The sequence below is a fragment of the Anolis carolinensis genome, unplaced genomic scaffold (assembly GCF_035594765.1).
Source record: "Anolis carolinensis isolate JA03-04 unplaced genomic scaffold, rAnoCar3.1.pri scaffold_7, whole genome shotgun sequence".
NCBI lineage: Eukaryota > Metazoa > Chordata > Lepidosauria > Squamata > Dactyloidae > Anolis > Anolis carolinensis.
In genome coordinates this window covers 40,403,166-40,428,145 of record NW_026943818.1, presented here as the reverse complement: position 1 = coordinate 40,428,145, position 24,980 = coordinate 40,403,166, and the positions used below count along the sequence as shown (strand labels likewise).

The window sequence follows — 24,980 nt, the reverse complement described above, 5'->3', positions numbered from 1 at the left end:
AATTTTGACACATTGATCTAGTTGAACCCAATGATATATTTAAATCACCTAGGATTCCCTTTGTGTTGTTTTCCTCCAACTTCCAATTTTGTCTAATTTCTTCCTTTTCGATTCCTTATCCATCATATTTTTTAAAAAAGTTTTTAGGAATTTTCTTCTCCATTATCCCTGGCATTATTTTAGAATTCTACTTTAATGAGATGGCTTTTATATTTATTCCGATTTATATTTATCAGTTTTATACTTGTTTACTTTAAACAGGGTTATCTAAGAGCCCCTGGTGGTGCAGTGGGTTAAACTGCTGAGCTACTGAACTTTATATAGATAGTCAGATAGATACAAATATTATCTTATATTTTGAGTTGTGAGTAGATTGCACATTTCATACATACATACTAGACATGTCCGATCGATGGAAAAAGTGTTTCAATTCCCGTTTCTAAAGTAGGGGGCGCTGGCGCTTCGATATAGAAAGTATTTCCGATTTTTTTCACCCAAAAATTTCGGATATTTCCGAAAATTCGTAATGATTCTAAATGTTTCTAAAATGGCGGACGCACATGCGCAATCGTCAAAAAAAAAAAAAAAGGGAAAAAAAGGAACCGGTGGGGGGGGGGCTTTTACAGGGCTCTCCTGCCCTCATTTCTTGAGCTATCCTCATCAAATTTGCAAATAAGCTCCCATTCAAGGTAGGTTGCAGAAACAAAATAATTTTTAAAATATTTTTAAAAATATATTTAAAAAAAAAATTTTGGGGAAAAAAAATAACGAAACATTAAGAGACAATTAGAGAATGGGCCAACAATGGTTCGAAATACATTGCTGGTTGCGCTATGAGACAATGTCTCGGAATGTGTATCAAAAAGCGAGAACAATCCGAAATAATTCCGATATACGATTCAAAACGATTTTTTGGACATGTCTAATACATAAACATCGTTTATCTATTACCACATTTCTCCACCCTCTTCCAATCCATATTATCTACCCACTTATCTAACATATCCTCATTCTATTCACTCTTTTCCCCGCCCCTCCCCATACCACAGTTTCCATTAGAACTTTAACTCCATCCATGAGCTCAACTTTCCCCATCTCTGTACAATATTTACATTGGCTTCACCTCTCTTTATCCATTCCGAATCTATCGACCATTTCTCTTGAATTTTCCTCGTTTGATCTCCCTTCCGTTGCAGTGCTGTCATGATCTCCAATCTTTGACATCTCCGGTCAGCTGACAAAGAACAGATGCCAGCCATAAAACGGGCCAGCCATAAAACCTCAATTACCCTCTGGTATGTGAGAGCCCCTATATAAATGGGCCAAAGAGAAGGTTCTGGTATTCTGTACAATAAAACCTGTTGGAATCTACCAGCGTGTGTCTTGGATGGGCCAGCCATAAGACCTCAATTACCCTCTGGTATGTGAGAGCCCCTATATAAATGGGCTAAAGAGAAGGTTCTGGTATTCTATACAATAAAACCTGTTGGAATCTACCAGCGTGTGTCTTGGACGGGCCAGCCATAAGACCTCAATTACCCTCTGGTATGTGAGGGCCCCTATATAAATGGGCTAAAGAGAAGGTTCTGGTATTCTGTACAATAAAACCTGTTGGAATCTACCAGAGTGTGTCTTGGACGGGCCAGCCACAAAACCTCAATTACCCTCTGGTATGTGAGAGCCCCTATATAAATGGGCTAAAGAGAAGGTTCTGGTATTCTGTACAATAAAACCTGTTGGAATCTACCAGCGTGTGTCTTGGACGGGCCAGCCACAAAACCTCAATTACCCTCTGGTATGTGAGAGCCCCTATATAAATGGGCTAAAGAGAAGGTTCTGGTATTCTGTACAATAAAACCTGTTGGAATCTACTAGCGTGTGTCTTGGACGGGCCAGCCACAAAACCTCAATTACCCTCTGGTATGTGAGAGCCCCTATATAAATGGGCTAAAGAGAAGGTTCTGGTATTCTGTACAGTATTTATAGAATGCTATTAAGCCAGAAAATAGTAAACATTTGCCTATGTGGCTTTGCCTCTCCCTGTGAGCTGGTGCCTTTCTCCAGGAAGTTCCAAGGAGAGAAGAAAGCTCAGAGTAAACAAGTTAGGTCATTGGTCTCACTTGTGCCAAGTAGGTGTGGAAGGTGAGGAAGACCCTCAGGCATTGGTCAATTTTGGATAAGCCAAGATATAAATTCTTTGCTACACACGTTGTGATGGCCATTTGCATAGTACGGACCCACTAGATGGCCATTAGACATACTAAGCCTGCAAATGTGGAGGGCAAACTGTATAGAAATGCCGAATTAAGGTGTGTTGCAATGAAAACCAAAAACACATAAAAAAAGAATCAAGTCAAGATTTATTGAGATAACAAGAAAAGGAATAGATGGTGATTGTAATGAAGTGTGATTTTTTTTTTGGTTTACAGATGCTATGTTTAATTGTGTTTTAAAAGGGTCAATATTTCAGTTATGGTTGCCATGGAGAAGTGGGCGGAGCCAGCTGCCGTTTTGGTGGAGAAGTGCAGGTTTAAAAAAGAAGCAGTTAGTCTGTGCCCTGATGAGGTACAGGGAAGACTGAGCCTCAGTTGAAGAGATCAGGGAGACTCAATTGCTTAATTTTGAGTCAGTTTAAAATAAGTTTGGTGACTTATTTTAAGGTAATCTGTCTCCTGATAAGGAACAGATAATCTGTGATTGTAATTCACAGGGTGACTGCAGTTTAAAAGCGGTAGAGAAAGAAGTGATATTTTAAGGAATTTGAAACACCTCATTCTAGCTTTGCAACTGTTAACTAAAGTGCCTCTAAAGAGAAAGTTACTGTAACCACTAAGCTGTGCCTGAATAAACGTGTTATTGTTCTTTCATGTACATGATTATTTTTTTGTATTGTAATTGTATTATGATATGTTGTTTTTATATTTTGCTATATTGTATTGTCCTGGGCATGGCCCCATGTAAGCCGCCCCGAGTCCCCGTTGGGGAGATGGTGGCGGGGTATAAATAAAGTTTTATTATTATTATTATTATTTCAAACATCTCAGCTTCTGTCACATATATTACCATCAAAAGTATGGTGGCAGCGGTAATAGATAATATAATAATTAATTATCTAATTAATTAATAATTAATAAAAACAACAACCTCTCCACAGTGATCAAAGCAGTGAGTATATGTTGTATAAAACAGAAAAGGAATACGTAATAATGTCTGAAGCAAGGCAATGGAATCCAAAGCCACGAACATCAGGAAATGATGCCCAAAGGAACTCCCGATGAGGCATTAAACCCCATTTTGGGCTCAAACCAGGTCTATCCATCTTTCCAGTTTCAGGAGTTTGGGCCCTTAGAAATCCACCCCCTTTTTTTTGCAAAAAGACAGAAGAGATAAAAAGCAACAATATAAAAAAAGGCAGAAATTCTATTTAATGCTTGATCTACACCTCTAACTACGATATAAAAGAGTAATGAAATTTCGGCCTAGGACAAAACAACAAAACTACACATCCCAGAAACACTAAACTTGGCAGCACAACCCCTCATCCATGCCTCTACGTTCATACAACAAAAAGAAAAAGAAGAAAGTCCTAATTAGAGGGAGTAGAATAATTGTTTTTATCCAATTGTTGCCAGTTAATAACTTTAATAATAATAACTTTATTTTTATACCCCGCCTCTATCTCCCCAGGAGGGGACTCAGGGCGGCTTACATGGGGCCAAGCCTGAATAAAAACAGTAGCAGTATAAAACACAGCAATAGACAACAACTTGCACAATAAAAAATAAAAAAAATAAAAAAATAAAACATTAGCCAATAAAAAACAAGAACTAATAAAAAAGTTAAAAGGCTAAGCTCCGCCCACTTGGTCTCCTAAGCAACCCACTCAGCCCAGAGGACAAGCAGAGTTAGGCCTCACTTAGGCCTCTTCCACACTGCCTATAAAATACAGATTATCTGATTTTAACTGGATTATATGGCAGTGTAGACTCAAGGCCCTTCCACACAGCTATAGAACCCATTTACAATCTTATATTATCTGCTTTGAACTGGATTATCTTGACTCCATACTGCCAGATAATCCACTTCAGTGTGAAGTCGGACACAACTGGACTTAATGTCAGGAGAAAACCTTGACCCTTGACCTTAACTACCACCAATTCCTCAAGACTTTATTTCCCAGACCACCAGACTTTGCCACAGCAACGTGTGGCCGGGCACAGCTAGTAGAATACAAAACTAAATCAGAAACAAACACATGAATGAAAAAGATACCTACATAGACACGCAAACCAAACAAACAAACCAACATACAAACAAATGGACATGGGTACATTTCTAAAAGCTCCATTCTGTTGTTTTTATCCCTTATTATTTTACTCTCTTTAGATAATATAATCTATATATATAAAAGAGTGATGGCATCACGGCGACCCACAAAACAACAAAACTACAGGCCCCCCAACCTCGAAATTTGATGACACAACCCATCATCCACGCCTCTAGGTTGATACAACAAAAAGAAAAGAAAAATAAAGTCCTAATTAGAGAGAGAGGAATAATTGCTTTTATCCAATTGCTGCCAGTTAGAAGGCTAAGCTCCTCCAACTTGGTCTCCTAGCAACCCAATAAAAATAATAAAAGACACTAACAAATAATTAAAAACACTAAAAAATTAATACAATAAAATACCATAATAACAAAAAATAACTAAAAATTATACAAGAAAATAATAAAATATAATAAACTAGCTGTGCCCAGCCACGCGTTGCTGTGGCATTGTCTGGCGGTGTCTGTATTTTATAGGCAGTGTGGAAGAGGACTAAGTGAGGCCTAACTTTGCCTGTCCCCTGGGCTGAGTGGGTTGCTTGGAGACCAAGTGGGCGGAACTCAGCCTTCTAACTGGCAGCAATTGGATAAAAACAATTATTTCTCTCCCTCTAAGTAGGACTTTATTTTTCTTTTCTTTTTGTTGTATCAACCTAGAGCCATGGATGACGGGTTGTGTTGTCAAATTTCGAGGTTGGGGGCTTGTAGTTTGGTTGTTTTGTTGGTCGCCATGATGCCATCACTCTTTTATATATATAGATAAAAAGATAACTTACAATAAAATTAATTAAAAAATACAAATAACGTCAAATAAAAATTACACAACAATTTTTAACAAATACCACCACCACTTTGCCACAGCAACGCGTGGCCGGGCACAGCTAGTAAAATATATAATCATCACACTTCTACTTTAGATATCACTTTTCCAATTAATCTTACAATTGACATGTGCCCGTATTGTTCTCGGTTTGTACATTTTGGCGAATTTGCAGTTCTTCATAATCTAGTTGCTTTTGTACATGGTGACAATGATGACTATTCTCTGATACCTGTGTGAATTCGATGATGCCTGTGTAGATGGGAACTCGCACTGCAGCTCTGTCCACACTCCAGGCATTGATAGGGTTTCTCCCCAGAGTGAATCCTTTGAAGTTTTTGTAGACTTCCATTCTGAGTGAAGCTCTGTCCACACTCCAGGCATTTATAGGGTTTCTCCCCAGTGTGAATCCATTGATGTGAGCGTAGACTTCCGCTCTGAGTGAAGCTCTGTCCACACTCCAGGCATGTATAGGGTTTCTCCCCAGTGTGAATCCTTTGATGTGAGCGTAGACTTGCACTACAAGTAAAGCTAATTCCGCACTCCAGGCATTAATAGGGTTTCTCCCCAGTGTGAATCCTTTGATGTGAGCGTAGACTTCCATTCTGAGTGAAGCTCTGTCCACACTCCAGGCATGTATAGGGTTTCTCCCCAGTGTGAATCCTTTGATGTGAGCGTAGACTTGCACTACAAGTAAAGCTAATTCCGCACTCCAGGCTTTAATAGGGTTTCTCCCCAGTGTGAATCCTTTGATGTGAGCGTAGACTTCCATTCTGAGTGAAGCTCTGTCCACACTCCAGGCATGTATAGGGTTTCTCCCCAGTGTGAATCCTTTGATGTGAGCGTAGACTTGCACTACAAGTAAAGCTAATTCCGCACTCCAGGCATTAATAGGGTTTCTCCACAGTGTGAATCCTTTGATGTTTCTGTAGACTTCCATTCTGAGTGAAGCTCTGTCCACACTCCAGGCATGTATAGGGTTTCTCCCCGGTGTGAATCCATTGATGTGAGCGTAGACTTGCACTACAAATAAAGCTAATTCCGCACTCCAGGCATTGATAGGGTTTCTCCCCAGAGTGAATCCTTTTATGTTTTTGTAGACTTCCATTCTGAGTGAAGCTCTGTCCACACTCCAGGCATGTATAGGGTTTCTCCCCGGTGTGAGTCCTTTGATGTGTACGTAGATGTCCATTCTGAGTGAAGCTCTGTCCACACTCCAGGCATGTATAGGGTTTCTCCCCAGTGTGAATCCACTGATGTGAGCGTAGACTTGCACTAGAAGTAAAGCTAATTCCGCACTCCAGGCATTTGTAGGGTTTCTCCCCAGTGTGAATCCTTTGATGTGAGCGTAGACTTCCGCTCTGAGTGAAGCTCTGTCCACACTCCAGGCATTTATAGGGTTTCTCCCCGGTGTGAGTCCTCTGATGTGTACGTAGATTTCCACTCTCACGGAAGCTCCACCCACACTCCAGACATTGATAGGGTTTCTCCCCAGTGTGAGTCCGTTTATGTTTACGTAGACTTCCACTCTCAGTGAAGCTCTGTCCACACTCCAGGCATGTGTAGGGTTTTTCCCCAGTGTGAATCCTTGTATGATTTTGTAGACTTTCACTCTGAGTGAAGCTCTGTCCACACTCTAGGCATTTATAGGGTTTCTCCCCGGTGTGAGTCCTCTGATGTCTACGTAGACTTCCACTCTCACTGAAGCTCTGTCCACACTCCGGGCATTTGTAGGGTTTCTCCCCAGTGTGAATCCTTTGATGTGTACGTAGATGTCCATTCCGACTGAAGCTCTGTCCACACTCCACACATTTATAAGGTTTCTCTGTCATGTCAACAGTGAAATAGGTGTTGAATTGCAATACAGATACTTGACTCTTCTATTTTCCTATGTGTGAGTGAGGTCAAAACTTCAGCAAGATCATCACCTTCAGAGGATTTATTCTTTGTATATTATTGGTCTTCTTCCTGCTCCGTACAGTCCTCAATTCCCTGGTCAAAAAAGAAGCAAAAGATCAAGTGTTGGGGCCAATCTATATATATAAATGAGTGATGGCATCAGGGCAGCGGACAAAACAACAAAACTACAGGCCCCCCAACCTCGAAATTTGACAACACAACCCATCATTCACGACTCTAGGTTGATACAACAAAAAGAAAAGAAAAATAAAGTCCTAATTAGAGGGAAAGGAATAATAGTTTTTATCCAATTGCTGCCAGTTTGAAGGCTAAGCTCCGCCCACTTGGTCTCCTAGCAACCTACTCATCCCAGGGGACAGGCACAGTTAGGCCTCACTTAGGATTTGAACTGGATTATATGGCAGTGTAGACTCAAGGCCTTTCCACACAGCTATATAACCCATTTACAATCTTATATTATTTGCTTTGCACTGGATTATCTTGACTCCACACTGCCATATAATCCACTTCAGTGTGAATACTAAACATATAGACAACCATACAACAGACATTCAATACCACCACTACCTCAACAATTTCTCACCAACACCACCAGACAACGCCACAGCAACGCATGGCCGGGCACAGCTAGTATATATATATATATAAGGGTAATGAAATTTCGGCCTAGGACAAAACAATAAAACTACACATCCCAGAAACACTAAACTTGGCAGCACAACCCGTCATCCATACCTCTATGTTCATACAACAAAAAGAAAACAAAAATAAAGTCCTAATTAGAGGGAGAGGAAAAATTGTTTTTATCCAATTGCTGCCAGTTAGAAGGCTAAGCTCCGCCCACTTGGTCTCCTAGCAACCCATTCAGCCCAGGGGATAGGCAGAGTTAGGCCTCACTTCGGCCTCTTCCACACTGCCTATAAAATACAGATTGTCTGATTTTAACTGGATTATATGGCAGTGTAGACACAAGGCCCTTCCACACAGCTATAGAACCCATTTATAATGGACTTAATGTAAGGTAAAACCTTTACCCTTTACCTTAACTACCACCAATTACTCAATACTTTTATTTCCCAGACCACCAGACTTCGCCACAGCAACGCGTGGCTGGGCACAGCTAGTCTATATATATAAAAGGGTAATGAAATTTCAGCCTAGGACAAAACAACAAAACTACACATCCCAGAAACACTAAACAGAAAACGCTCTGCGCCTGGTCCTCTCCAAGTGCACTTCTCCAGGACCCGGTACATAGAGTAAGTCTCGTTGGGATGGTCGTTGCGACCTCCGATGATGGGAGAAGGAGAGACGGTCCCTAAGATACGATGGGCCCTGGCCGTAAAGAGTTTTAAAAGTCAGGACTAGCATCTTATATAGACCACGGTAATCAGTGGGAAGCCAATGCAGATGCTGCAGCACTGGTGTTATGTGGCATTTCATATATGCATATCATATTAATGCCAGTGGCCACATGACCTTGGAGGTGTCTACGGACAACGCCGGCTCTTGGGTTTAGAAATGGAGATGAGCACCGACCTCCAGAGTCAGACACGACTGGGCTTAACGTCAGGGGAAACCTTGACCTTTGTATATTATTAGCATAGCATTATTATTTATTATTGTATATTATATTATATCATGCCAGTGGCCACGTGACCTTGGAGGTGTCTATGGACAATGCCGGCTCTTGGGCTTAGAAATGGAGATGAGCACTGACCCCCAGAGTCAGACATGACTGGACTTAACGTCAGGGGAAACCTTGACCTTTACCTATACTAATAATATAATATATTGTATATGCATATAATATTAATGCCAGTGGCCACATGACCTGGAGGTGTCTACGGACAATGCCGGCTCTTGGGTTTAGAAATGGAGATGAGCACTGACCCCCAGAGTCAGACATGACTGGACTTAACGTCAGGGGAAACCTTGACCTTTACCTATACTAATAATATAATATATTGTATATGCATATAATATTAATGCCACTGGCCACATGACCTTGGGGGTGTCTACGGACAACGCCGGCTCTTGGGCTTAGAAATGGAGATGAGCACCGACCCACAGAGTCAGACACGACTGGACTTAACGTCAGGGGAAACCTTTACCTTTGTATATTATTAGCATAGCATTATTATTTATTATTGTTTATTATATTATATCATGCCTGTGGCCACATGACCTTGGGGGTGTCTACGGGCAACGCCGGCTCTTCAGCTTAGAAATGGAGATGAGCACCAGAGTCCCAGAGTCAGACATGACTGGGCTTAACGTCAGGGGAAACCTTGACCTTTACCTATACTAATAATATAATATATTGTATATGCATATAATATTAATGCCAGTGGCCACATGACCTTGGAGGTGTCTATGGACAACGCCGGCTCTTGGGCTTAGAAATGGAGATGAGCACCGACCCCCAGAGTCAGACACGACTGGACTTAACATCAGGGGAAACCTTGACCTTTGTATATTATTAGCATAGCATTATTATTTATTATTGTATATTATATCATGCCGGCCACATGACCTTGGAGGTGTCTATGGACAAGGCCGGCTCTTGGGCTTAGAAATGGAGATGAGCCCCAACCCCCAGACTTAACGTCAGGGGAAACCTTGACCTTTACCTATACTAATAATATAATATATTGTATATGCATATACTGTATATGGTACATTTATTATTTTGCTCTATTATTATTGGTATTATTACATTTATTATTTTCCTCTATTATTGTTGCTACTATTACATTTATTTTACTCTATTATTATTATTAATACATTTTTTATTTCACTCTGATCTTATTATTACTATTGCATTTATTATTTGATGCTTAATAGGCTTTTCCTTAATCCTTATTATCCAAGATATTCGCTTATTCAAGCTTCTGCCGGCCCATTTAGCTTGGTTAAGTGAGACTCTACTGCAGGAGTCCTCAAACTTTTTAATCCGAGGGCCGGTCCACTATCCTTCAGACTGTTGAGGGGCCGAATTATCATTTGAAAAAAAAATACAAACAAATTCCTATGCATATTGCACATGTCTTATTTGTAGTGCAACAACAACAACAACGAAAGAACAATACAATATTTAAAAATGAAAACAATTTTAACCAACATAAACCTATCAGGATTTCAATGGGAAGTGTGGGCCTGCTACTGGCCAATGAGATAGTCAAGTTAATTAGGATTGTTGTTGTTGTTGTTGTTGTTGTGTGCCTTCAAGTCATGTCAGACTTTGGCTGAGCCTAAGTCTAAAATTAATTACTTATTTACTGCATTTATTTACTCCATTTATATCCCACCCTTCTCACCCTGAAGGGGACTCAGAGCAGTTGTATGTACATACAATATATTATATTATTAGCATAGCACAATATTAGCATTACATATTGTAATACGATATAATACTAATAATACAATATAATAATATTAATTACATATTATATTTTACATGTAATATTACTAATAATATTACAATATATTGATACTGTACAATATAGTAATTTATTACCAGTATTGTACTATGCTAATAATATAATATTGTATGTAAATTTAATTTGTAAGCCACTCTAAGTCCCCTTCGGGGTGAGAAGGGCGGCATATACATGTAGCAAATAAATAATAAATAAATACATATATTACTATATTGAACTATACCACTATACTATTATATAATACGTAATATATAACATATAATTAATATTATTATATGCTATTATTAGTATTATATTGCATAGCATAATATTATTATAAATATTATATGTATATACAATATATTATATTATTAAAACGGATATAAAATATTATATTATAAAACTGAGGGCGGGGGCCAGGTAAATTACAGTAGAGTCTCACTTATCCAACATAAACAGGCTGGCAGAACGTTGGATAAGCAAATATGTTGGATAATAAGGAGAGATTAAGGAGAAGCCTATTAAACACCAAATTAGGTTATGGTTTTACAAATGAAGCACCAAAACATCATGTTATACAACAAATTTGGCAGAAAAAATAGTTCAATACGCAGTAATGTTATGTAGTAATTACTGTATTTATGAATTTAGCACCAAAATATCACGTATTGAAAACATTGACTACAAAAATGGCTTGGATAATCCAGAGGCTTGGATAAGCGAGGCTTGTATTAGTGAGTCTCTATTGTATTACATTTATTATTTTCCTCTATTATTATTGGTATTATTACATTTATTATTTCCCTCTATTATTATTGGTATTATTACATTTATTATTTTTCTCTATTATTGTTGCTACTATTACATTTAATTTACTCTATTATTATTAATACATTTTTTATATCACTCTGATCTTATTATTACTATTGCATTTATTATTTGATGCTTAATAGACATCATTTTTACATTTTATTTATAAATATTACATTTATTATTTTTCTCTATTACTGTTGCTACTATTACATTTATTTTACTCTATTATTATTATTAATACATTTATTATTTCACTCTGATCTTATTATTATTATTGCATTTATTATTTGATGCTTAATAGGCTTTTCCTTAATCCCTCCTTATTATCCAAGATATTCGCTTATCCAAGCTTCTGCCGGCCCGTTTAGCTTGGATAAGTGAGACTCTACTGTATATGGTACATTTATTATTTTTCTCTATTATTGTTGCTACTATTACATTTATTTTACTCTATTATTATTATTAATACATTTATTATTTCACTCTGATCTTATTATTACTATTGCATTTATTATTTGATGCTTAATAGGCTTTTCCTTAATCCCTCCTTATTATCCAAGATATTTGCTTATCCAAGCTTCTGCCGGCCCGTTTAGCTTGGATAAGTGACTCTACTGTATATGGTACATTTATTATTTTTCTCTATTATTGTTGCTACTATTACATTTATTTTACTCTTTATTATTATTAATACATTTTTTAATTTCACTCTGATCTTATTATTATTATTGCATTTATTATTTGATGTTTAATAGGCTTTTCCTTAATCCTTACATTTATTATTTTTCTCTATTATTATTGGTATTATTACATTTATTTTACTCTATTATTATTATTATTATTATTAATACATTTTTTTATTTCACTCTGATCTTATTATTATTATTATTGCATTTATTATTTGATGCTTAAGAGGCTTTTCCTTAATCCTTATTATCCAAGATATTCGCTTATCCAGGCTTCTGCCGGCCCGTTTAGCTTGGATAAGTGAGACTCTACTGTATATGGTACATTTATTATTTTCCTCTATTATTATTGGTATTATTACATTTATTTTACTCTATTATTATTATTATTATTATTATTATTATTATTATTATTAATACATTTTTTATTTCACTCTAATCTTATTATTATTATTATTGCATTTATTATTTGATGCTTAAGAGGCTTTTCCTTAATCCTTATTATCCAAGATATTCGCTTATCCAAGCTTCTGCCGGCCCGTTTAGCTTGGATAAGTGAGACTCTACAGTAATATTAATGCCGGCCACATGACCTTGGAGGTGTCTACGGACAGCGCCGGCTCTTGGGCTTAGAAATGGAGATGAGCACCGACCCCCAGACTTAACGTCAGGGGAAACCTTGACCTTTGTATATTATTAGCATAGCATTATTATTTATTATTGTATATTATATCATGCCAGTGGCCACATGACCTTGGGGGTGTCTACGGGCAACGCCGGCTCTTGGGCTTAGAAATGGAGATGAGCACCAGAGTCCCAGAGTCAGACATGACTGGACGTAACGTCAGGGGAAACCTTGACCTTTACCTATACTAATAATATAATATATTGTATATGCATATCATATTAATGCCAGTGGCCACATGACCTTGGAGGAGTCTACGGACAACGCCGGCTCTTGGGCTTAGAAGTGGAGATGAGCCCCAACCCCCAGAGTCTGACACGACTGGGCTTAACGTCAGGGGAAACCTTGACTTTTGTATATTATTAGCATAGCATTATTATTTATTATTGTATATTATATTATATCATGCCAGTGGCCACATGACCTTGGGGGTGTCTATGGACAAAGCCGGCTCTTGGGCTTAGAAATGGAGATGAGCACCAACCCCCAGAGTGTGAGTAGATCAATAGGTACCGCTCCGGCGGGAAGGTAACATTGGCGCTCCATGCAGTCATGCCTATGGCCACATGACCATGGGGGTGTCTATGGGCAACGCCGGCTCTTGGGCTTAGAAATGGAGATGAGCCCCGACCCCCAGACTTAACGTCAGGGGAAACCTTGACCTTTACCTATACTAATAATATAATAAATTGTATATGCATATAATATTAATGCCAGTGGCCACATGACCTTGGAGGAGTCTACGGACAACGCCGGCTCTTGGGCTTAGAAATGGAGATGAGCCCCGACCCCCAGACTTAACGTCAGGGGAAACCTTGACCTTTACCTATACTAATAATATAATATATTGTATATGCATATAATATTAATGCCAGTGGCCACATGACCTTGGAGGTGTCTGCGGGCAACGCCGGCTCTTGGGCTTAGAAATGGAGATGAGCTCCGACCCCCAGACTTAACGTCAGGGGAAACCTTGACCTTTACCTATACTAATAATATAATATATTGTATATGCATATCATATTAATGCCAGTGGCCACATGACCTTGGAGGTGTCTGCGGGCAACGCCGGCTCTTGGGCTTAGAAATGGAGATGAGCCCCGACCCCCAGACTTAACGTCAGGGGAAACCTTGACCTTTACCTATACTAATAATATAATATATTGTATATGCATATAATATTAATGCCAGTGGCCACATGACCTTGGAGGTGTCTGCGGGCAACGCCGGCTCTTGGGCTTAGAAATGGAGATGAGCTCCGACCCCCAGACTTAACGTCAGGGGAAACCTTGACCTTTACCTATACTAATAATATAATATATTGTATATGCATATCATATTAATGCCAGTGGCCACATGACCTTGGAGGAGTCTACGGACAACGCCGGCTCTTGGGTTTAGAAATGGAGATGAGCACCGACCCTCAGAGTCAGACATGACTGGACTTAACGTCAGGGGAAAAGCTTTACCTTATTGTTGTTGTTGTTGTTGTTGTTGTGGGTCAGGCTGGGCTTCAGGCCGAAGTCCTGGCGGTGAGGTGGGATAGGCCCGGCCTGCCTGGCTCTTTCTTCCCCGAGGAGGCCTCACCTGAGGGAGCCTGGCAAGGAAGGCTGGGCTTCAGGCCGAAGTCCTGGCGGTGAGGCCCGGAAGGCAGGGCAAAGAGCGCTCCGGGTGGGATAGGCCCGGCCTTCTTCCCCGAGGAGGCCTCACCTGAGGGAGCCTGGCAAGGAAGGCCGCGCAGGCGCGCGGAGGGGCCTCCTCGGCTCCCGTAGTCCGCCAGAGACGATAGAGAGAGGGAAGGAAGGAGGGAGGGAAGGAGCGGCACTTCCGGCAGAGCGCTCGTATCCGGAAGAGGCGGGGCTTCCTTCCTTCCTTGCTTGCCAGGCTCCCTCAGGTGAGTCTCCCTCAGGTGAGGCCTCCTCGGGGAAGAAGGGAATTGGGGAGGATCAGAGAATCAGACTTATTTATTTTTTCGGAGTTGCTTCTGGAGTGAGAGAATAGGCCGTCTGCAAGGACGTTCACCCAGGGGACGTTGCCCGGATGTTTTGATGTTTTGACCTTCCTTGTGGGAGGCTTCTCTCCTGTCCCTGCATGCATGGGAAGCTGGAGCTGACAGAGGGAGCTCATCCGCGCTCTCCCCAGTTGGGATTCGAACCTGGCAGCCTTCAGGTCAGCAGCCCAACCTTCAAGTCACGAGGCTTTAACCCACTACGTCACCAGGGGTTGACTTAAGATGGAGTCATTGGAGCAGAGGCCAACAATGAGGTGTCCAGAAACTCTGTGAGGGGGATAACACTGTATCCTAATAGTAATAATTGTTTTTCGGTGTCAGGAGCAACTTGAGTTGCTTCTGGAGTGAGAGAATTGGCCGTCTGCAAGGACGTTCACCCAGGGGACGTTGCCCGGATGTTTTGATGTTTTGACCTTCCTTGTGGGAGGCTTCTCTCCTGTCCCTGCATGCATGGGAAGCTGGAGCTGACAGAGGGAGCTCATCCGCGCTCTCCCCAGTTGGGATTCGAACCTGGCAGCCTTCAGGTCAGCAGCCCAACCTTCAAGTCACGAGGCTTTAACCCACTACGTCACCAGGGGTTGACTTAAGATGGAGTCATTGGAGCAGAGGCCAACAATGAGGTGTCCAGAAACTCTGTGAGGGGGATAACACTGTATCCTAATAGTAATAATTGTTTTTCGGTGTCAGGAGCAACTTGAGTTGCTTCTGGAGTGAGAGAATTGGCCGTCTGCAAGGACGTTCACCCAGGGGACGTTGCCCGGATGTTTTGATGTTTTGACCTTCCTTGTGGGAGGCTTCTCTCCTGTCCCTGCATGCATGGGAAGCTGGAGCTGACAGAGGGAGCTCATCCGCGCTCTCCCCAGTTGGGATTCGAACCTGGCAGCCTTCAGGTCAGCAGCCCAACCTTCAAGTCACGAGGCTTTAACCCACTACGTCACCAGGGGTTGACTTAAGATGGAGTCATTGGAGCAGAGGCCAACAATGAGGTGTCCAGAAACTCTGTGAGGGGGATAACACTGTATCCTAATAGTAATAATTGTTTTTCGGTGTCAGGAGCAACTTGAGTTGCTTCTGGAGTGAGAGAATTGGCCGTCTGCAAGGACGTTCACCCAGGGGACGTTGCCCGGATGTTTTGATGTTTTGACCATCCTTGTGGGAGGCTTCTCTCCTGTCCCCGCGTGGAGCTGGAGCTGAGAGAGGGAGCTCATCCGCGCTCTCCCCGGTTGGGATTCGAACCTGGCAGCCTTCAGGTCAGCAGCCCAACCTTCAAGTCACGAGGCTTTTATCCCCTAGAGCAGGGGTCCCCAAACTAAGGCCAAGGTCATTTACCTGGCCCCCGCCCTCAGTTTTATAATATAATATTTTAGATCATTTTAAATAATATAATATATTGTATATGTACATATAATATTGATAATAATATTATGTTATACAATATAATACTAATAATAATACCATATAATAACATTAATTATATGCTATATATTACATATAATATTACAGTATAATGGTATAGTTCAATATCTATACAGTAGAGTCTCACTTATCCAAGCCTCGCTTATCCAAGCCTCTGGATTATCCAACGCATTTTTGTAGTCAATGTTTTCAATGTATCGTGATATTTTGGTGCTAAATTCGTAAATACAATAATGACAGTAGAGTCTCACTAATCCAAGCCTCGCTTATCCAAGCCTCTGGATTATCCAAGCCATTTTTGTAGTCAATGTTTTCAATATATCGTGTTATTTTGGTGCTAAATTCGTAAATACAGTAATTACTACATAGCATTCCTGCGTATTGAACTGCTTTTTTCTGTCAAATGTTTTGTATAACATGATGTTTTGGTGCTTAATTTGTAAAATCATAACCTAATTTGATGTTTAATAGGCTTTTCCTTAATCCCTCCTTATTATCCAAGATATTCGCTTATCCAAGCTTCTGCCGGCCCATTTATGTTGGATAAGTGAGACTCTACTGTACATATAATATTGATAATAATATTATGGTATACAATATAATACTAATAATAATGCCATACAATAATATTAATTATATGCTATATATTACATATAATATTACAGTATAGTGGTATAGTTCAATATCTATATACTGTATATAAAAGGGTAATGAAATTTCGGCCTAGGACAAAACAACAAAACTACACATCCCAGAAACACTAAACTTGGCAGCACAACCCCTCATCCATGCCTCTACGTTCATACAACAAAAAGAAAAGAAAAATAAAGTCCTAATTAGAGGGAGAGGAAGAATTGTTTTTATCCAATTGCTGCCAGTTAGATTGCTAAGCTCCGCACACTTGGTCTCCTAGCCACCCACTCACCCCAGGGGACAGGCAGAGTTAGGCCTCACTTGGGCCTCTTCCCCACTGCCTATAAAATACAGATTATCTGATTTGAACTGGATTAAATGGCAGTGTAGACTCAAGGTCATAGCCCTCAATGGCTACATTCCAGTGATGGGAGTCATCCCACCAGGTTTCAGTGATGCCTATGATATCATACATGTGGTGCTGTGCTAAGAGTTGGAGCTCATCTTGCTTATTTCCCATGCTCTGTGCATTAGTGTAAAGACATGTAAGCCCCTGTGACCTCCCCCCAAGCTGTTTATTTGGGATTATTGTGCTCTCGGTACTTGGTCCTTGTTTGCCAGGCTGTTGTTCCCCTCACCCAGTGGATCCCTCAACTTGTTTCCCTATTTGGGGTTGGATTTCCCCCAATCCTTCGTCCATTCCATGTTGCTGAGGTTGAAGATGGCTTTCTTTTTGTGAGAAGACCGAGGCAAAGAAGGCATTGAGCAGTTCTGCTTTTTCCCTGTCCCCTGTCGCCATCACCCCATCTTCTCCTCGCAGAGGAGTCTACGTAGCTTAGACTTAATGTCGAGTTGCTCAAATCTAGCCCCCCAGTCTCCCTCCAGCTTGGGGAACTTGGCCGTGAGCCAGGCCACACACACACACACACACACACACACACACTGTCTTTTCCTGGCACTTAGAATTTCTCTTGAACCCATTCTTATATGTGAGATTCACTTTATATATCTACTAGCTGTGCCCAGCCACGCGTTGCTGTGGCAAAGTGGTGGTGGTATTGGTTAAAAGTTGTTGTGGAATTTTTATTTGACGTTATTTGTATTTTTTTAATTAATTTTATTGTAACTTATCTTTTTTATTTATTATATTTTATTATTTTGTTGTATTATTTTTAGTTATTTTGTTATAGTATTTTATTGTATTAATTTTTTAGTGTTTTTAATTATTTTTATTGTATTATTTGTATTTATTTTATTTTTTATTCTTTTATTAACACTGGGCTGAGTGGGTTGCTAGGAGACCAAGTGGGCGGAGCTTAGCCTTCTAAGTGGCAGCAATTGGATAAAAACAATTATTGCTCTCCCTCTAAGTAAGACTTTATTTTTCTTTTCTTTTTGTTGTATCAACCTAGAGGCATGGATGATGGGTTGTGTTGTCAAATTTCGAGGTTGGGGGGCCTGTAGTTTTGTTGTTTTTTGGGTCGCCGTGATGCCATCACTCATTTATATATATAGACTAGCTCTGCCCGGCCATGCGTTGCTGTGGCTAGGACTGAATTTTTCTTTGTTCTTTTTGTTGTATGAACGTAGAGGCGTGGATGATGGGTTGTGTTGTCGATTTTCAAGGTTGTGGGGTGTTTAGTTTAGTTGTTCTGTCCGGTGCCGAGATTCCGTGACCCTTTTATATATATAGATTGCCTCCAACACTTGATCTTTCGCTTCTTTTTTGACCAGGAATTGAGGACTGTATGGAGCCACTCTTGGGTGTAGTAAGAAGACCGACAATAATATACAAAGAATAAATCCTCTCAAGGTGAATTTTTTCCTACATAAGACGGGAAAATAGAAGACCCATATCACTATGGACATGAAGGAGGAAACATCCAAATGTCAGGAATTTGGAAAGAGCTTCACTGAGAGTGGACATCTACAAAAACATGAAAGGACTCACACTGGGGAGAAACCCTATGAATTCCTGGAGTGTGGACCGAGCTTCACTCAGAGTGGGAGTCTACAAAAACATGAAAGGACTCACACTGGGGAGAAACCCTATGAATTCCTGGAGTGTGGACCGAGCTTCACTCAGAGTGGGAGTCTACAAAAACATGAAAGGACTCACACTGGGGAGAAACCCTATGAATTCCTGGAGTGTGGACCGAGCTTCACTCAGAGTGGGAGTCTACAAAAACATGAAAGGACTCACACTGGGGAGAAACCCTATGAATTCCTGGAGTGTGGACAGAGTTTCTCTCAGAGTGGAAGTGTACATTCACATCAAAGGATTCACACTGGGGAGAAACTTTATACATGCCTGGAGTGTGGAAAGAGCTTCGCTCTGGTTTCAAATCTGCTTTTACATCAAAGGACTCACACTGGGGAGGAACCCTATAAATGCCTGGAGTGTGGACAGATCTTCAGTGAGAGTGGAAGTCTACGTGCACATCAGAGGACTCACACTGGGGAGAAACCTTATAAATGTATGGAGTGTGGACAGAGCTTCACTCAGAGTTCAAGTCTATATTCACATAAAAGGATTCACACCGGGGAGAAACCCTATAAATGCCTGGTGTGTGGACAGAGCTTCACTCAGAGTGGAAATCTACGTACACATCAAAGTACTCACACCGGGGAGAAACCCTATATATGCCTGGAGTGTGGACAGAGCTTCACTCAGAGTGGAAGTCTACAGAAACATAAAAGGATTCACACTGGGGAGAAACCCTATCAATGCCTGGAGTGTGGAGAGAGCTTTGCTCTGAGTGGAAGTCTACAAAAACATAAAACGATTCACACTGGGGAGGAACTCTATAAATGCCTGGAGTGTGGACAGAGCTTCACTGAGAATGGAAGTCTACAAAAACATAACAGAATTCACACTGGGGAGAAACCTTATAAATGTCTGGAGTGTGGACAGAGCTTCGCTCAGAGTTCAAGTCTACGTTCACATCAAAGGACTCACACTGGGGAGAAACCCTATAAATGCCTGGAGTGTGGACAGAGCTTCACTCAGAGTGGACATCTACAAAAACATGAAAGGATTCACACTGGGGAGAGACCTTATAAATGCCTGGAGTGTGGACAGAGCTTCGCTCAGAGTGGACATCTACATAAACATGAAAGGATTCACACTGGGGAGAAACCCTATCAATGCCTGGAGTGTGGACAGAGCTTCACTGAGAATGGAAATCTACAAAAACATAAAAGGATTCACACTGGGGAGAAACCCTATAAATGCCTGGAGTGTGGACAAAGCTTCACTCGTAGCTCAACTCTATATTCACATCAAAGGACTCACTGGGGAGAAACCGTATAAACACATGCAGTGTAGAAAGAGCTTCTCTGAGAATTCACATCTGCATAGACACAGTTGAGAACATTGAGACTTGGTCCCAAAGAGACTTTCTAAGAAGTTTTCAAACTTTTCATGTTGATGATACACTTTTTGGACATTCACCCTTTCACAAGATTGTAATTCAATTTAACCTTCAAACTGGAGGTTAAACCAACCCCATATAAGATTTTCAGTGTATATAATATTACCTATTATAACCCTATTGCGGAGATGTTGGGTTTTTATTTAATTATATATATTAGACATGTCCAAAAAATCATTTTGAATCGTATATCGGAATTATTTCGGATTGTTGTTTACTCCATGGGAATTATCCACATTACATCTATATATATAAAAGGGTAATGAAATTTCGGCCTAGGACAAAACAACAAAACTACACATTAGACATGTCCAAAAAATCGATTTGAATCGTATATCGGAATTATTTCGGATTGTTCTCGCTTTTTGATACGCATTCCGAGACATTGTCTCACAGCGCAACCAGCAATGTAATTCGAACCATTGTTGGACCATTCTCTAATTGTCTCTTAATGTTTCGTTAATTTTTTCCCCCCATAAAATTTTTAAAAATATATTTTTAAAAATATTTTTTAAAAATTGTTTTTGCAACCTACCTTGAATGGGAGCTTGGTGCAGCCTCCCATGGCTGCTGCTCCCCGGCCAATCAGAAGCTTCCACGATGGACGCAAAGGTGGGGGCTACGTCCTCTGCGTCCACATGGAAGATTGCCATACAAGCCTGGTGTGTAGCGATTGCGCATGCGCGTCTGCCATTTTAGAAACATTTAGAATCATTACGAATTTTCGGAAATATCCGAAATTTTTGGGTGAAAAAAATCGGAAATACTTTCTATATTGAAGCGCCAGCGCCCCCTACTTTAGAAACGAGAATTGAAACATTTTTTTCATTGATCGGACATGCCTAATATATATATTATATTATAACCAAATTATAAAGATGTTTTTATTTAAACGCTGTCACCAATTATTAAAGATGTTTATAATGCGGCCACCAGATGTAAAGGGGATTATCAACGCTTGCCACCACTATGGGAAGATGTAGACACTAGCTACTCAGAGAGGAGACCTTTTTAAATTTTGTTTTTCTTTCTCTTCTTATGTACTCTTGATGGTAATATATGTGTCAGAGACTGAGATGTTTGAAAAAACAATAACACGTTTATTCAGGCACAGAGCTTAATGGTTACAGTAACTTTCTCTTTAGAGGCACTTTAGTTAACAGTTGCAAAGCTAGAATGAGGTGTTTCAAATTCCTTAAAATGTCACTTCTTTCTCTACTGCTCTAAACTGCAGTCACCCTGTGAATTACAATCACAGATTATCTGTTCCTCATCAGGAGACAGACTACCTTAAAATAAGTCACCAAACTTATTTTAAACTGACTCAAAATTAAGCAATTGAGTCTCCCGGATCCCTTCAACTGAGGATCAGTCTTCGCTGTACCTCATCAGGGCACAGACTAACTGTTGTTTTTCAAACCTGCACTTCACCACCAAAACGGCAGTTGGCTCCGCCCACTTCTCCATGGCAACCAACTCATGAGTGCAGAGATGCCATAACTGAAATATTGACCCTTTTAAAACACAACCAAACATGACATCTGCAAACCAAAAAATTCACACTTCATTACACCTATTTATCAGAAAAAGTCATTGCTTTGGGATTTTATGAATGGTCCCATTTAGAAAAGATCTTTTACTATAAATATTCACAAAAATGGTATACATAGTGGCAGAAAAATGTCCGTGAAAATATTTGTAAAAGTATTTGTATAAATATTCACAAAGCATTTCTCTGGTCTGAGAGTCTAATAGAGTCTCTGTTTAGTCTCAAAGTCCAAAGGAGTCTCTGTCTACTGGCGTCTGAAAGCATACACCTGTTTCTACTGTTTCTAAAATGTAGTCTGAGTCCTGAATAGTCCCAGTGTCAGGATATGCCCGTCTCAGCTATTGCCAACCAGCTGAACCATTCACACCATGCCAGTTAATTGGATTTTTTTTTCCTGTCAGGAGCAACTTAAGAAACTGCAAGTCGCTTCTGGCGTGAGAGAATTGGCCGTCTGCTAGGACGTTGCCCAGGATGTTTTACCATCCTTGTGGGAGGCTTCTCTCCTGTCCCCGCATGGAGCTGGAGCTGAAAGAGGGAGCTCATCCGCGCTCTCCCCGGGTGGGATTTGAACCTGGCAGCCTTCAGGTCAGCAACCCAACCTTCACGTCGCAGGGCTTCAACCCACTGCACCACTGGGGGCTCCAGTTAATTGGAATGGGAGTAAAGGAATGGCCTTACTGATAAGGGCCATCTGGTCTGGGAGGGAACCACGATTTGTTGCTACCTCTGTCTGGGAATGGTGGTTTTGATATAGTCGTGTTTTGGCGGGATTTGGTCAGAACTAGCTTCTTTTTCCAACTTGGTAAGAAGGATCAATAAAGTGTTTCCAAGGATTTGCCTGTGTGAGCCTCCTTTGTATCCGAGAACTTCCAAGAACGGACACCCAGATCCGATCACATGGTCTGCAGCCCCTCCCACAACATAGAGGATCTGTTTGGGGGGAGGCCTTGCCTTCTCTTTCATCCTGAGATTTTGTCATGGATGAGGCCACCCCTCCCTCATCTCCAGGAATATCTGACCATCTAAATCAGTGGTTCCCAAACTTATTTTTTTTCCAGAAAAAATATTACTCAGTGCCCCCTGGAAAGGGGGCGTGGCTTAGAGGGGTGGGCGTGGCTCCTGCTCAAGAGGGCGGGGCTGCTTCTCCCTGAGTCCAAGATGCAGGGCTGGGAGGGGAAGTGGGCGGGGCCACCAATGGGCGGCCAGGACTGGGATGGGCGGAGTTACGAGCACTGAGGCAGGGCTGAGCTTCTATCCCTGCCAGGACACAGGGGGTGTGGCTAGAGGAGGGGGCGGAGCCTCTCCCCAAGTGCCTGACCAGGCCGAACCTCTATACCCCGCCCCAAGCTCCATCCCCCAAAAAGTGCCTTCTCAGGTGATTTTTAACTAGGTATTTCCTGCGCTGAGTGGAGATGAGAGTCTCCTTGCTAGACCTTAAAGTCTGTGTGATAGGACACAGTGTCTCAAGTAGCCTGGACCAAAGCTGTGTAGGGATTTATAGGTTTCTCCTCAGTGTGAGTCCTTTGATGTGAACGTAGATGTCCACTCTGACTGAAGCTCTGTCCACACTCCAGGCATTTATAGGGTTTTTCCCCAGTGTGAGTCCTTTAATGTGAACGTAGAGTTCTCGCAGTGAATCTCTTTCCACACTCCAGGCATTCATAGGGTTTCTCCCCAGTGTGAGTCCTTTGATGTGAACGTAGACATCCACTGTGAGTGAAGTCCTGTCCACACTCCAGGCATTTATGGGGTTTCTCCCCAGTGTGAGTCCTTTGATGTCTATTTAAATTTCCACTGTGAGTGAAGCTCTGTCCACACTCCAGGCATTTATAGGGTTTTTCTCCAGTGTGAGTCCTTTGATGTGAACGTAGATGTGCACTCTCAATGAAGCTCTTTCCACACTCCAGGCATTCATAGGGTTTCTCTCCAGTGTGAGTCCTTCGATGTGAACGTAGATGTGCACTCTCAATGAAGCTCTTTCCACACTCCAGGCATTCATAGGGTTTCTCCCCAGTGTGAGTCCTTTGATGTGAACGTAGATGTGCACTCTCAATGAAGCTCTTTCCACACTCCAGGCATTCATAGGGTTTCTCTCCAGTGTGAGTCCTTCGATGTGAACGTAGATGTGCACTCTCAATGAAGCTCTTTCCACACTCCAGGCATTCATAGGGTTTCTCCCCAGTGTGAGTCCTTTGATGTGAACGTAGACTTCCACTGTGAGTGAAGTCCTGTCCACACTCCAGGCATTTATAGGGTTTCTCCCCGGTGTGAGTCCTTTGATGTGAACGTAGAGTTCTACTCGCAGTGAATCTCTTTCCACACTCCAGGCATTCATAAGGTTTCTCCCCGGTGTGAGTCCTTTGATGTGAACGTAGACTTCCACTGTGAGTGAAGTCCTGTCCACATTCCAGGCATATATAGGGTTTCTCCCCAGTGTGAGTCCTTTGATGTGAACGTAGACTTCCGCTCTGACTGAAGCTCTGTCCACACTCCACGCATATATAGAGTTTCTCCCCAGTGTGAATTCTTTGATGTGAACGTAGACTTCCACTCTTGAGTGAAGTCCTGTCCACACTCCAGGCATTGATAGGATTTCTCCCCAGTGTGAGTCCTTTGATGTGAATGTAGATGTGCACTTTCAATGAAGCTCTTTCCACACTCCAGGCATATATAGGGTTTGTCCCCAGTGTGAGTCCTTTAATATGTACGTAGAGTTCTACTCGCAGTGAATCTCTTTCCACACTCCAGGCATTCATAGGGTTTCTCCCCGGTGTGAGTCCTTTGATGTGAACGTAGACTTCCACTGTGAGTGAAGTCCTGTCCACATTCCAGGCATATATAGGGTTTCTCTCCAGTGTGAGTCCTTTGATGTGAATGTAGACTTCCACTCTTGAGTGAAGTCCTGTCCACACTCCAGGCATTGATAGGGTTTCTCCCCAGTGTGAGTCCTTTGATGTCTATTTAGATTTCCACTGTGAGTGAAGCTCTGTCCACACTCCGGGCATTTATTTGATTGGATAAGATTGTAACCAATGTAGAGACTACAACAGTTTTATGTTAAGACTTATGTGAAGGGTTGTCTTGTTGTACATATATATGTTAAGAACTGTTTATTTACCTCAATTCAACGCTGCGACAGCAGTTTTGATTGTTATTAAGTCAACAATAAGACTTTGTCTGGTTTTGATTTCTATTTGACAGAACTGACACTGAAACTATGAAGAGGACTAGTTTTTCCATAATACCTTTGTAAGTGTTGATGAGT

At 41.2% G+C, this 24,980-nt stretch overlaps 2 protein-coding genes and 1 pseudogene across 5 annotated transcripts; 1 reads left to right on the top strand and 2 right to left on the bottom strand.

Annotated features, from left to right (window-relative positions):
- Positions 1-736: 736 nt before the first annotated feature.
- LOC134293280 (oocyte zinc finger protein XlCOF6-like) lies at positions 737-17,207 on the bottom strand (annotated as a pseudogene).
- On the top strand, positions 14,497-22,548 carry LOC134293227 (zinc finger protein 420-like). Of its 4 annotated transcripts, none has more exons than XM_062960211.1 (2): positions 14,497-14,566; positions 18,467-22,548. In XM_062960211.1, the coding sequence occupies exon 2, from the start codon at positions 18,594-18,596 to the stop codon at positions 20,043-20,045; it is 1,452 nt and encodes a 483-aa protein (XP_062816281.1). In that variant the 5' UTR covers positions 14,497-14,566; positions 18,467-18,593; the 3' UTR covers positions 20,046-22,548. The 4 variants fall into 4 exon arrangements, with proteins under 4 accessions (XP_062816281.1, XP_062816282.1, XP_062816283.1 ...); XM_062960212.1 differs by having other exon boundaries at positions 14,501-14,581; XM_062960213.1 differs by lacking the exon at positions 14,497-14,566 and adding an exon at positions 14,590-15,573.
- LOC134293229 (zinc finger protein 418-like) lies at positions 21,246-24,636 on the bottom strand. Its single transcript, XM_062960221.1, has one exon. The coding sequence runs from the start codon at positions 24,634-24,636 to the stop codon at positions 23,323-23,325; it is 1,314 nt and encodes a 437-aa protein (XP_062816291.1). The 3' UTR covers positions 21,246-23,322.
- Between the last annotated feature and the right edge of the window lie 344 nt (positions 24,637-24,980).

Excerpts from the sequence above, each read along its gene's own strand:
- LOC134293227 (XM_062960211.1), top strand. The coding sequence starts at position 18,594 with ATGGACATGAAGGAGGAAACATCCAAATGTCAGGAATTTGGAAAGAGC.
- LOC134293229 (XM_062960221.1), bottom strand. The coding sequence starts at position 24,636 with ATGCCTGGAGTGTGGACAGGACTTCACTCAAGAGTGGAAGTCTACATT.